This window comes from Artemia sp. Qi Xiang Cuo, chromosome 6 (assembly GCF_049724085.1).
Source record: "Artemia sp. Qi Xiang Cuo chromosome 6, ASM4972408v1, whole genome shotgun sequence".
Taxonomy (NCBI): Eukaryota; Metazoa; Arthropoda; class Branchiopoda; order Anostraca; family Artemiidae; genus Artemia; species Artemia sp. Qi Xiang Cuo.
The window spans coordinates 64,222,865-64,237,371 of record NC_142799.1 but is presented as its reverse complement, the minus strand read 5'-3'; the positions used below and the strand labels follow the sequence as shown (position 1 = coordinate 64,237,371).

Here is a 14,507-nt window from a genome sequence, read left to right as displayed (position 1 = left end):
AGGAGTAACTTAGTCAAAGAAAAAGAAATCACTTACTACTTAACAGAGAGAAGAAAAGAAAAAAAAGACAAGAATAAATTTTTAACACAAACAGTTAATAGATTATTCTGATAAGATAAAGATAAATTCCAATGAATCTATGCAAAAAAAGAATATAGAGGAAAAAAACTTCTAAGAAACCAACATCTCTTTGACAATTTTTTGAACAACCTGAAAGATTGGCACCTTCGAGCTGATTAAGACAGCTTTTTTCATATAATACGACTATGTTTGCCTAGAATAACCATTAAAAGAGGACTTTGCCTAGCTTTCAACATTTTTCGCGAATAGCATAGATTGTCGTCCCTTAAGCTTTATGTTCTCTTTGCAAGTTTTTTTTCCCAAAAGCAAATCTACATTAATAGGCTTGATATCAATTGAAGCAACGATGAATTAACTTGGTAATAGTTGACGTTTTAGTTCAGAATGTTTATTACTATAACTTTTCAGGAATTATTTTAATACGTTTATAGTCCAAATCTGTTGCAACCCAGATTGCAGCCCGACTCAATACCTAGTTGGACAAGAGGAGGGTGAAGCCGAAGAGATGGAAGAAAGTGAGTTAAGCGTCAATAAAACTGCGGTTGTAATCGATATTAACGATTTTCCACAACAAACCCGGTGGAAAGTTACATCCAGGCTAAGTTTTTTTTCTAATTTAGAATTATTGGTATTGTTTATATGTTTTTACAGCCCAGTTTATTCATCCGTTTCGAATGTCAAGATTATTCTCTGATCAAACTGTAGTAATACATTGTCGTACAATCGCTGAGTATCGTAGACAGTACAATAGCGCCAACTTGTTTCTTTTCACTTTTTAAAAGCGATTTTGAATGTTTTCACTTTTCTTTTTTTCTGAAGTCCCACAGTTAGAATGATTCAGCATGTTTTTCTTTTGTAATGAGAAAATTATAGTGAGTGTAAGAAGAAAATTTTGGTATCACTTCATAGCTGAGACTCAACTTTATCTTCTTACCTCTAGAAGTTGCTTCCATCTCTTTTATATTGAAAAATAAGTTGAAAATATGCCAGAAATATGCGTAAATATAGAAATTTTTCTATTTTTCAAGTAAAAAGTCTAAAAAAGGTCCTGGCATTATCCTAATTCCTGCTTCGTAAATTAATAGATCTGAAACTTATGAATTCAGATATAAGTATGGTATCCTTTCGGTACAAGCTACAGCTAGTCGCAAAATTCCGTGTTTTAGAGGGAATATAAACCTTAAGACATGGTGCACCCATCATACTTCTTCTTTACAACGTAAGAACCTTTACAACGTTTACAACGTTCTTCTGTACAACGTTACAACGTAATATACAGGATACGCAAAAGGGTCTTTGAAGATTTCAAAATAATAGGTTGAAAAGTTGCTGGAAATTTTGAAAATTCAAATTGATGCATGTAGACTCAGGATGAGATCTTGAGGAGAGAGAGAGAGAGAGAGAGAGAGAGAGAGAGAGAGAGAGAGAGAGAGAGAGAGAGAGAAAGAGATGAAGCCTAACACTAAGTTTCGAGGTAAAGATAAGTATAGCTTGTAGCTGGACCTTCAGCTAACAATTTCGCTTCTTCTTAGCATAGATACAACTAATTTTAGTGACTGTCTTTCGAGCGTGTTGCAATGATGTAACCAAAGAAGTATTTTGGATTTTGTACAACTACTCCGACTGATCCGACTCCGACTGATCGTTAACCAGTTTCAGCCCTGTAGTAGGAATTTATTGCGGGATGGGGGGGGGGGCGTCAAATACATTTTTGGGAGGAAGTATTTGAGAGAAAAAAACAAACCAAAATGTAAAAAAGCTTTTAATTTTCCTGGTTTTTGTCGTATTTTACGTGTAGAAATGCAAATATTGACGCAGATAAATTTGATGACCGAATTTTGCAGAAATGTGTTTCTGCAAACAGAGAGATTCGTAAAAAACACATATTTACATATTCGTAAAAACACATATTTAGAGAGACACATATTTAGATTCGTTACACATATTTATAAGTAGTAGGCTAAATATGTCACTGAGTTATATATTTCTGTATATAACTTATATAGGCCTAGTCAGTGAGTTACACATATTTATAAGTAGTAGGTTAAATATGTCACTGAGTTATATATTTCTGTATATAACTTATATAGGCCTAGTCAGTGAGTTACAAATATTTATAAGTAGTAGGTTAAATATGTCACTCAGTTATATATTTCTGTATATAACTTCGATAGGCCTAGTCAGTGAGTTACACATATTTATAAGTAGTAGGCTAAATATGTCACTGAGTTATATATTTCTGTATATAACTTATATAGGCCCTAGTCAGTGAGTTATGTATATTTATAAGTAGTAGGTTAAATATGTCACTGAGTTATATATTTCTGTATATTACTTATATGCCTATTCAGTGAGTTACACATATTTATAAGCAGTAGGCTAAATATGTCACTCAGTTATATATTTCTGTATATAACTGATATAGGCCTAGTCAGTGAGTTACACATATTTATAAGTAGTAGGCTAAATATGTCACTCAGTTATATATTTCTGTATATAACTTAGATAGGCCTAGTCAGTGAGTTACACATATTTATAAGTAGTAGGCTAAATATGTGACTCAGTTATATATTTCTGTATATAACTTATATAGGCCTAGTCATTGAGTTACAAATATTTTAAGTAGTAGGCTAAATATGTCACAGAGTTTTTTATTGCTTTATATAACTTATACTGTCATAGTCAGTGACATACACATAATTATAAGTTGTAGTTTAAATATTTCACTCTGTTATATATTTCTGTATATAACTTAGATAGGACTAGTCAGTGACTTACACATATTTAAAAGTAGTAGGATTAATATGTCACTTAGTTATATATTTCTGTATATAACTTATATAGGCCTAGTCAGTGAGTTACACATATTTATAAGTAGTAGGTTAAATATGTCACTGAGTTATATATTTCTGTAAATAACTTATATAGGCCTAGTCAGTGAGTTATGTATATTTATAAGTAGTAAGTTAAATATGTCACTGAGTTATGGCCTTTGCAAAACAAAAGTGATCCCTTTATCTGGCCTCCCCCAGGCCATTCAGCGTGTCCCCAGGTGGCGATAGGGGAACGCTCTACAGATATGTAGGGTACCTCCATAGGAGGCACGGACCAAGGGGGGCCCTTGCCCGGGGTCATAAATACAGGCGGAGGAGGAAGAAGGCCCCTCAAATGTACATTCAAAAGGGCCCACTGGTTTGTCCACAAGTTCCATGAGTTGCAAACCTTCTCCCAGCAATGGGTTAAATTGCATGGTGATGCAGAACACCATCGCGGGAGGATCCTCTATAGGAGGACAACTGTGGCAGGGCGTAAGATCAAGATATATGGACAACGGCCTCTTCAAAGGGCTGCCTCGACCTTTTCGGGGTCCCTGCAAGACTGGGGACCTTGCGGTCAAATCTATTCCCACTTGAGGAGTGGCGCCCCTCGAGGAAATTATAACCAAGTAAACGACACAGCATTCGCACGGGATTCTGACTAATGGACAATTCTTCTGGGCTTGGTATGTTTTGATGGGCGTCTTTAGTCTGAAAAACCTCTTCCTAGTTGATTTATCTATTACGGGTTGCCTCCCCGTAGTAGCATAATCTTTGTAGGCATGAATATATAATGAGTCGGAGGTAATAGGCTTGAGACTGTCTGTGCAGGATTTCTACTCTTGTTGATAGAAGAGCATCGCCAAGTGCTGAAAACCATGTTGTGACCAAGATGGGCCCAGAATTGCACAGAGCCTCCATTCATGGAGGTCCCAGGGACTTCTTGCTGTCTGGTTCTAAGCCGGCTTAAGTACTTCGGTGTAGACTTGAGAAGATATGTGATCCCCGTCCTGCACTGGTATTCCGGATCATTGCTTTTCCTGAGGCGAAAATAATTTCAATGATTTAAAGAACATGAAAATTGGAACTTGGAATGTTAAGACATTAAAAAATGACTATCGTATCGACATTTTGACTGACAAATTCAGACGACTTGAACTGGATTTATTAGGAGTTTAAGAAACTCATATCTCTGGGGTAGGAAACATCAAATTAGGTGATATACAATTTATTTACTCAGGTAGAAAGGATTGGGTACTTACACAGGAATTAGGTCTGATGATGAGTAAGGAAGATGCTAGGTCTTGTTTAGACTGGGAAGGTATTTAATAATTGAATACTAATTTCTCATTTTATGACTAAAAAGTTCAGGGCATCAGTTATAGTAGTATATGCCCCTGTAGAACCGACTGACGGAGATACTAGTGACTCAGATGAATTTTACTTACAGTTACAGGAGCAAATAGACAAGGTCTCAGGTAGAAATATGATGTTATTACTGGGAGATTTTAACGCCCAGGTTGGTAGAAATAAGGATAAATGGTATCCCAGCTTAGGTAAATTTGGTGTAGGAAAAGAAAACAGTAATGGATACAGACTTTTGCAATTTTGTAGGTATAACAATCTAGTTATAATCAATGCGGTGTTTGGTCGTAAAATGGCTCGTAAGCTAACATGGTATTCAAGTGATGGTAAGATAGCAAACCTGATTGATTATGTTATAGTAAACCGAAGACTGGTAGGATCAACACAGGATACTAGGGTATATAGGAGTGTTGTTATTGATTTTAAAAGTAAAGATAACCATCTAGTAGTGTCAAGGGTTAATTTAAAGCTGAAATATCGGAAGGGTAACTACCTCCCGGTAAGTTATGATGTTAGTAAACTTCAGGATGAGAATTTGAGAGAAACTTTCCAGGAACAGTTGAATACTAAACTTGAGAGTTTAAAATTTGACAATGTGGAAGATGGTTGGAATAATTTTAGAAAAATAATTTGTAAAGTTGCTGAAGGTGTATTAGGGAAGAAAGCGAGAACTGCAGCTAAGAATATTAGTGAAAAAGCTTTATGTTTAATGGAAAGGAGAAAGGACTGTACAAGAATTATCTGAGTGATAGATCGCATGAAAACAAAAGAAATGTAAGGAAAGTAGAGAAAGCATTGAAATATGAACTAAGAAGGTGTGAAGTGGAGGCCATGGATAAAATTGCCGAGGATTTAGAAGATGCAGCTAGACGGCATAATAGTAAAATATTGTACTGGCACGTTAACAAATTGGGAGGTAGTAGTCAATCCGGACTTGTCCCAGTTAAAGATAGGAATAGGGTCGCAATTAGCGATAAGGAAAAAACTAAAGAGAGATGGGCCGAACATTTTGAGAACTTGCTTAACCGAGATAGAGTTGCAGAAAAAATATAGAGGAAAATGAAAAAGTTTGTGATACCTTGGATGTGAAGGAAGATTTGTTTTGTGAGGAGGAATTAGCAACAGTACTAAAAGGATTAAAGAATAATAAGGCTCCAGGTGCTGATAGGCTAGTAAATAAGTGTCTTAAATATGATAGCTCTGAGGTTAGAAACAAGTTTTTGAAGATTATGAATATGATTTTTGAAAAAAAGGTAGTACCTAACGATTTTATGAAAACCTTATTCAAGCCACTTTATAAGAATGGTGATAAAAATGAGTGTAATAATTATCGAGGCATTAGTCTGGTCTCTGTAGGTAGAAAATTGATTAGTAATATGATACTTTTTAGACTGAGAGATGCCGTAGACAAAGTTTTAAAAGAAGAGCAGTGCGGTTTTAGAAAAGGTAGAGGATGTGTTGACCAAATTTTCACTCTTAGGTTAATAATTGAGAAGTGCCTAAGTTTTCAAACACCTTTGGTCCTCAGTTTTATAGATTACTAGCAAGCGTTTGATTCTGTTGACAGAAGAGCTTTAGTAAAGCTTTTATCCTTGTATGGTATACCAGACAAATACATTAGTGATTAGTGCTATGTACGAGAATAACACTGCTGCGCGGTTAAGGTAGGAAATGAGGTTAGCAGCTGGTTTTGTATTAAATCAGGAGTTAAGCAGGGTTGATTTCTATCCCCCTTTATATGGATTATTTTGATGGACTTTGTATCAAGGAGCACAGGAAAAGCAATGGGAGACCACGAAATTAAATGGGGAGGAAAAAGTGTCCTGGACTTGGATTATGCTGAGGATTTAAGCATCCTAGATGAAAGTGTGAGCAAAATGAATGAAGTTTTAGAGGTTTTTCGAGTTCAGGGTGCTAGTATTGGTTTGAAAATTAATGTTAGGAAGACTAAGTCACTAAGGCTAGGAATAAGTGAAGATGAAAAGGTGACGTTGGGTCATGAAAAGATTGATCAGGTGGGCAGCTTCACTTACCTTGGTAGTATTATTAGTAAAGATGGTGGGAGCAGTGAAGATGTTAAAAATAGAATAGCCAAGGCTCAGGGTGTTTTTTCACAGTTAAAAAAAGTCTGGAAGAATAGGAAGATAAGTCTGCAAACCAAGATTAGAATCTTAGAAGCTACAGTGATGACAGTGGTCAAATATGGCTCTGAAGCATGGACGCTCTGAAAAGCGGATGAAGATTTGCTAGATGCTTTCCAGAGAAATTGCTTAAGGATTGTTCTGGGTACCCGGCTGACTGACCGTATTTCAAACAATAGGCTATACGAAAAATGTGGTTCAATACCGCTTTCTAGGTCTATAGTGAAAGAAAGGTTGAGGTGGCTAGGGCATGTTGTGTGGATGAAGGATGACAGATTGCCGAAGATTGTTCTTTTCGGCCAACCGTCTAGGGCTAAACGGAAAGCAGGTCGTCCCCGTCTGGGGTGGTAGGACGTCATAAAGAAAGATTTAAAGGAAATGGGAACTTCGTAGGAAGGTGTAAAAAGGGAGGTTTTGAATAGATTGGGGTGGAGGAGGAGCGTGCGTAGCTGTGTTGGCCTCAGGCGGCTTGGTGCTCCGATGAGTTGTTAGTAGTAGTTAGTAGTTTTTGCAGTATGTTCAATATAAATCTGGGTCATTTCAAATCTCTGTAAGAGGCTCCAATTTACGAATTTATTTTTTTGGTATTATACTTTTCAATACCTAGTGGGGGATCTTTTTCAAATGATAATCACCCGCCCCCCCCCAAAAAAAATAAATGAAAATACAAAGACGTTTTTCAAAATACAGGAGGGGGGTGGGGGGGGGGGGTGAGTAAGGTTTTAGGAGTCAACTTTTAACAGCCGATAAACATGGTTAAACTTGAATGACACCTTACGACAAGCAAATTTGACAATTCAGTTGGGGCTAAGGAAAAACAGGACGCCCTTGAATATGGTAAGAAGATGTTATAAGAAAAGGTTGAAAGGAAAAACAAATTTTACAAGAAGATGCAGGATTAAGTTCTAAATAGAGTTGGGTGGAGGAAGACCTTTTTCAGCTTTGCTGCAATGAGTTGGGGGCACTAATAGTTGCAGCATTAAATTATTTTGGACAGTTTTAGCAATTGCTTTGGACATGTTTGCAGCCATCCTATATTCATACAGGAAATGGTTCATGGATAAGAATCTGCTTTCTAAAAGAAATTAAAAAAAAGAAAGCACGCATAAACTAAACATCAATCCAAAACTACGTACTACTAGATATGGACCATTATGGACTGTATCCAAAATTACAGACTACTAGGAAAAGTTAAAACTAAATCCACTTACAGGAAGTTGCTAAGAACCAAATCGGCAATTCCCAGTTGCCCATCAGTTTCAGTAAGTCTCCAGTGAGCATGCTTAAAACAAATTTCTTGAGTTCGAACAAGGCTTACGAAGCCTCCAGATTGGCGGCTAACTCTTTTCTGATTGGCTGAGAGTTGTGCCTCCTGTACGCAAGATATTAACATGGCTAGTTCCTCATTGACGTTATTAACAATTTCTTTGCATTCTGATTCCTAGAAGCAAAGAAAAACGATTAGTAAAACAAGAATGAACCTAAGCTTAGATGGGGCAAAAGCGTAGAAAATAACAATCCCAATTACACCGACTATCCTAAGTAGTAAATTTATTTGTTTTATAGTAATATTAGGCTAAAACCCCCTTCCAATAACAGTACGAGGAATCCCCATGTAACAGAGGTAAAGGGTACTATCAAGCAACCTTTTTAAAACTAAAATAACTTTCCTTCGAAAATATTCAATTACATATACCAGTTGTTTTTTTGTCACTGTTAGGGTTGCTCTGTTGCCCAATTCCTCTTTCACCCTGAGACTAAAACCAATAACAGTGATTTGCTTACCCCTTCGTTGATCGGTTTATTAAATATTTTGTGTAAATTCAAACATGAAAAAAAACTAAGCAAAAAAAACTCGCATAGAAACTATAAAAGGTGCTGGAATAAAGACTTACAAAAGAAAATTTAAAAAAACGCATCAAAAATTTATATATAAGCATTTTTGTTACGTTTTTACGGATCAGACAAAATATTGGGAGGGTGGTTCAAAACCGGTAGTCCCCCCTGGACACAGCCTTGTTGAGAAGAAAAGAATTATCTGAGGGTGTGGCAAAATACACCATCTTCATAAAGAATATAATAAAAAATCCAGATAAACAAACAGAGATCTGAAATGACCCAGATTTATTTTGAACAGAATGCAAAAACTACTAACTACTACTAACAACTCATCGGAGCACCAAGCCACCTGAGGCCAACACAGCTGCGCACGCTCCTCCTCCACCCCAATCTATTCAAAGCCTCCCTTTTTACACCCGCCTACGAAGTTCCCATTTCCTTTAAATCTTTCTCTATGACGTCCTCACACCCCAGACGGGGGCGACCTGCTTTCCGTTTAACCCTAGATGGTTGGCCGAAAAGAACAATCTTCGGCAATCTATCATCCTTCATCCACACAACATGTCCTAACCACCTCAACCTTTCTTTCACTATAGACCTAGAAAGCAGTATTGAACCACATTTTTCGTATAGCCTATTGTTTGAAATACGGTCAGTCAGCCGGGTACCCAGAACAATCCTTAAGCAATTGCTCTGGAAAGCATCTAGCAAATCTTCATCCGCTTTTCGGAGCGTCCATGCTTCAGAGCCATATTTGACCACTGTCATCACACTAGCTTCTAAGATTCTAATCTTGGTTTGCAGACTTATCTTCCTATTCTTCCAGACTTTTTTTTAACTGTGAAAAAACACCCTGAGCCTTGGCTATTCTATTTTTAACATCTCATCCCAAATCATAGGTTTCAGACACCACACACCTACGAAAGACTAAGAAATCCGGTTATGAAAAGTCAGAAATAGCAAATTACATATCCCAAATCATAGGTTTCAGACAACACTCACCTATGTGTGTGTGTGTCTCTGTGTGTGTGTGTGTGTCTGTGTGTGTGTTTGTGTGTGTGTGTTTGTGTGTGTGTATGTGTGTGTATGTGTGTGTGTGTGTGTGTGTATGTTTCTGTGTGTGTGTGTGTTTCTGTGTGTGTGTGTATGTGTGTGTGTGTATGTGTGGATGTTTGTTTGTATGTCTTTGTTTATGTGTTTGTCTGTGTTTGTATTTTTGTGTGTTTGTTTGTGTGTGTGTCTGTTTGTGTTTTTTTTTTTGTGTGTTTTTGTGTTTGTGTTTGTGTGTGTGTTTGTGTGTGTGTGTTCTTGTTTGTGTGTTTGTGTTTATGTGTATGTGTGTGTGTTTGTTTATATGTGTGTCTATGTGTGTGTGTGTGTGTGTGTGTGTGTGTGTGTGTGAGTGTGTGAGTGTGTGTGTGTGTGAGTGTGTGTGTGTGTGTGTGTGTGTGTGGGTGTGTGTGTGTGTGAGGGCCTTTGGGGCACAGGGAGGGCCTTTGGGCACAGGGAGGGCCTGGGGGACATTTCGGGACCGGTGGAGGGCCTTTGGGACCCCGTTGGTCCTTTGGGAGCTCGATGGGCCTTTGGGGGGCCCGGGGATGGCCATTGGGGGTCTGGGTGGGCCTTTGGGGCACAGGGAGGGCCTTTGGGTGCCTGGTGGACATTTGGGGACCGGTGGAGGGCCTTTGGGACCCCGTTGGTCCTTTGGGAGCCCGGAGGACCTTTGAGGACCAGGGGAGGGCCTTTGGGGGTCCGGAGGGGCAGTTGGGGGCCGGGGGAGGGCCTTTGGGACCCCGTTGGTCCTTTGGGAGCTCGATGGGCCTTTGGGGGGCCCGGGGATGGTCTTTGGGGTCTGGGTGGGCCTTTGGGAGCGCCGGTGGCCCTTTGGGAGCTTGGGGGCTTTTGAGGGTCCGGGGGGACAGTTGGGGGCCTGGGGGACATTTGGGGACCGGTGGAGGGCCTTTGGGAGCTTGGGGGGCTTTTGAGGACCGGGGGCTTCCTTCGGGGTTGGGGTAGGAGGATTGGAACCCTTTGGGGTTGGGTTAGAGGACCTCACAACACTGTTCAAATGAAACTTGTGTATTATAACGACCACACTCAAAACCTCTTCCAAAATCTCTTCAAAAATCTTCTTTTAAAATGTCTCTATCTGTTTCACCGAAATAGTTCCATAACCTGTCTAAAACGGTTTCGCCCAAATAATCCCTAAACGTAAAGTCAGCGTGTTCCTTTGTTATTGGCATCTCTGCGCTAACACATTTCAAAATAATATGTAACCTTTTCGCGCGCGAAAACAATTCATCGCTAAGATGCTTCTTGCCTAATTGTTTCTGTGGCCTTTGGTTATTAATATCCTTTGGAGTTCGACCAGTAGAACTGTTCCCGAGGCAAAGACATTAATGACTTGGATCTATTCCTGGAGAAATGTTTCTAGGCAAAAATTTTTAAAGTCTGACAGATGATGTCATTGATTGATTAATCTGTCAAGGAAGGGGAAATTAATTTGTTGTTTCTAAGGGGAATTATTGATTCACGATAGGTGAATTGAGGTCGACAGCACAGGTGTTCCATGGTCGATGTTGTTGTTGTTGTCAGTGCACGCTCTCAGCAAACTTTATGTAAATCAAGTTCACAGGTGCTACTCGTGACAGGACCACGTGGTTTATGGTTTTCCAAGTGAGAAAGTTCCTGTTTTTCCAAGTGAGAAAATTCCTGTTTTTTCATTCTCACTGAGAAAACCATATAACAGACATGAATTGCTGTTGACATCCATAAATGTGACAAAGTTCCTGTTTTTCAAATTCTCACTGACAAAAACCATAAAACATCCATAATTTGATGTTGACATCCTAGAAAAACATCAAATAAATCGAACAACACACATAACCGTCCATGAAAACATACATAACTGTGAGAAAATTTATGTTTTTCAAGTTATCACTGACAAAAAACCATAAACCACGTGGTTCTCGTGTCAATATATGGTGTTAAAAAAAGTTGTAGGTGGCAGCAGGGGTGCGTGATCACGCTGGTACCCCCTCCTCTACCATTCACTCAAAACAAAATGTTGTTGCGTCAACCGATGTTGCATCTAACCCCTAATGTTTGAAGATTTCAGTGGATATATTTTTTTGTTTTGGATAATTAACCTATCATCTTTAATTACTTTTATAACTTTTGGTTACTGTTGTTCAGTAGAATTTTTTTTGTATTTATTACTCTTTTTTAAGGTCATTTCTTTAGGTATTGAAGCAGAAGTTGAGGGTTCGTCGACGAACAACTGCTGAGGAAGAACAAAAATTACAGCAAGAGGAAGACAAAGCGAGGCTTCTATTTGGATCACAACTTGTTGTAAGATGTTTTCTTACTTTTTGGCTTCTCATCAATCCTCTTTTTGTTCATAACCTCTTTTTTTTCCTTTTTATGCTCAAATTCAACTTTTATATCGGAAATTTGAGCAGCCTACTTCCCAAATTGTGCAAAAACTTTGAGCCATCTTGATTAGACAATTGATTCAGGAGATTTATTCTGTCTTATTTTTTGTTGTGACTAAACGTATAATTGATGGTGATTTATACCTCATATGAAAATGTTGTCTTTGAATTTTGATTTAATAGCATAAGCTAGTTACCATTACCTCCAGGAAGTTAAAAATCTTGATCTTTTGTAAAGTTTATTCCCATGAATCATTAGCATCAAGTGAGAGTTGTACAATCTTTCAATATAGCACGTGCAGCCAGCTGCGTTTTTGCGGCTCAATATTTCCAAACCACTTTTTACAGAGCCACCAATTTTGTTCTTTTTTCTGATGTTACCCAAAATTTTGATTAGACAAACTAAAGGGGGGCAGTCAGAAGCACCGGTGTACCTGTCGGGAGAAATTCTCTTAAACAATGGGGATTAGCTAAGCGGAGACTCGAACTTTCATTGCTAGCTAGAATTTTCCCCTCTTGCTATTCAAAATTACAAGCGTTGTCCATATTTAGCAAAACTAAGTGGAAAACTCTCAGCGCCCCTTTCGTTTTCTCTTCCAGGGTTTGATTAGAACTGGCCGATTAAAATTGCCGAACTGGGGTAACATCGGAAACGGTCACTCGTACACAAAGCTGTGTTGATCCATGGTGCGGTCAATGCATACGGGGAATAAAATTGACTGCATTATTTAGCTAGCGATTAAATTGTTTGATCATACTGATATTCTTACTGCGAAAAGCTAATTTCTCTTGCAAATTTCTGTTTATGAATTTGTTTATCAAAATAACGACACCTGACTCAGACAACGTGAGGGAAATAACTAAAATTTTCAGCATTTGTGCCAAAGAGAACAAATCGTTGCCTTTTTTGTGATGTGTGATGTTGAATAGGACGTTAATTTAATTTCGCGCTAGTCGCTTTAGCACACAAAACAAAAAGGCTTCCAAACAGTGTGGCAAGCAAATAACAGAGATTTCGCGTTAGTTTAGTGTCTTATCCTGTACTATTTCCAAAGATCCTCTCACCGTCTGTCCACATATGAATCAGCCGTCTCAACTGGTTTATTTGGTGATTGTCAAGGATATGCTACCTGAGCTAACGTCCCCACTATCTTGGAAAGGGTTCATATCAAAGGGCTCTTGGAAAGGGTACACCCTGGTAACATTAACTCGAAGTCTCTTACTCTGAAACGTAATAACAATGAATGGAAGATAGATAGATAGAAAGATTCTAGTCCAGCCAAAGTACACTGCTTTTAAGCTTGCAGAAGCAATGAACCAAAAGAACATTACGACTAAGATGGAAAATGCCCAGTTTTTTTGTAAAAAGAGTACCACAAGCGATTAGTAGAGCGAGCCTTGTCAAATATTTAGCTTAGTTAAGTCAAAAAATGTGGATCTACCAAAGCTTTCAAGCTTATCTGCTCAAATTGACAGGCACTGGAAAAGACGATCAACAGCCCGCTAAGGATTTACGTTGTTGGCTACCTATCAGCCAACATCTCGCAACTTGCTCAGTGTGATAGGGATGACTCCATGTCATCGGAACATAGTCACTGCTATCAGACAGAAATGTCTAAATTGTGGCTCCGATAGTTGGCACTTTGCAACGGAACATTGCATGAAACCCCAGTTAGTTCCGAAGGTTGCTGAAAGACCATTGATTTCACGTTTATGAAAAGGTAAAGTGATAATTTATCTGGTTTCTTTACGTATAAGATTTTTTTTGGTTTGATGGATTGATGATGGGAGGTCCCGAACGATTTTTTTTATGTCGTTTTGTTTTGTTTTTGGTTGTCGAATATCGTCACCTTTCATAAGTTGATTAATATTTAGGCCTAGTGATCTGATTATTTACCTAAACAGGCTCCGCTTTAGGTTTGGATATATTTATTGTTTATGAATAAACTCCTTCTTAAAAAAAAATTAAAATCAATACTCGTGCTTCCCCGCTGCTTGTCTTTCCAATAAGTTCCAGAGAAAAAGATGAATGGAAAGTTGGATATTTTACTGGAATACTATCGGTAAATTAAGCAGGATTTTCCTTTTAAGTGACCTCTCTACAAAATTCGACTACATGTTGACCCAAAAACAATTTTTTAACAGAAGGAGAGTGTAAACCTAATGAAATTCTTATTTAGGGATTCTTGATAAAGGGAGAGAAAATTGATTTATTGATCTTTGAATGAAATTTACAATACAGTCTAAGTTTGTATTTGACTGGTAAATTAAGTCGGGGGCGTGTTTCAGTAAAAGTAGGAATAGAATAGAGAGTTTCCCTTGTATCAGATCAGTTAAAGGGTGGCATTTCCTCTTTACTATCCGGAGTGACTTCTAGTTGTATGATCAAGGCTATAGTCGTGTCACTAGTTTGTTTTGCAGATGACTTTCTTAAGTTCTCGAGTGCTTTACTTTCTGTAGTTTCATATTTAAGAATATTAGGAAAAGAATATTATGGAATTGGTTTTAATTTTAGCTAGTCAATATGTGAATTTCTTTTATGTAGTTGGATTAGTTCCGTCCAACCCAAGATTTCATCTGGAGTCACAAGTGGTCATACATCCCGAGTCAGTTGGTTGTTTATTTGGGTTTGCCAATTGGCAATACTATGCAATTTGCACCATCACTTATTGTAAAACGAATAGAAAAGAGAATGCCTTCTGCATATGGAGCTTTATTTTCTTCAAAAAGGAATTCGAATAAATTCTCGCGATCAAAGAATTTTGTGGTCGTTGCATTGCCTCAAATACTGTATATTTTGCCCTTTTAGAAATTATTAAATAATGAAAATA

At 38.0% G+C, this 14,507-nt stretch overlaps 1 protein-coding gene across 1 annotated transcript in view; it reads right to left on the bottom strand.

Moving 5' to 3' along the window:
* The window catches only part of LOC148951509 (protein hobbit-like), a 36,097-nt gene extending 25,387 nt beyond the window's left edge, over positions 1–10,710 (bottom strand). Inside the window, exons 1-2 of the mRNA XM_089091134.1 lie at positions 10,699–10,710; positions 7,615–7,844 (exon numbers count right to left, since the gene is read on the bottom strand). Coding sequence (XP_088947260.1) covers positions 7,615–7,844; positions 10,699–10,710 — 242 coding nt within the window. The remainder of the gene's footprint in view (positions 1–7,614; positions 7,845–10,698) is intronic.
* Positions 10,711–14,507: the final 3,797 nt, after the last annotated feature.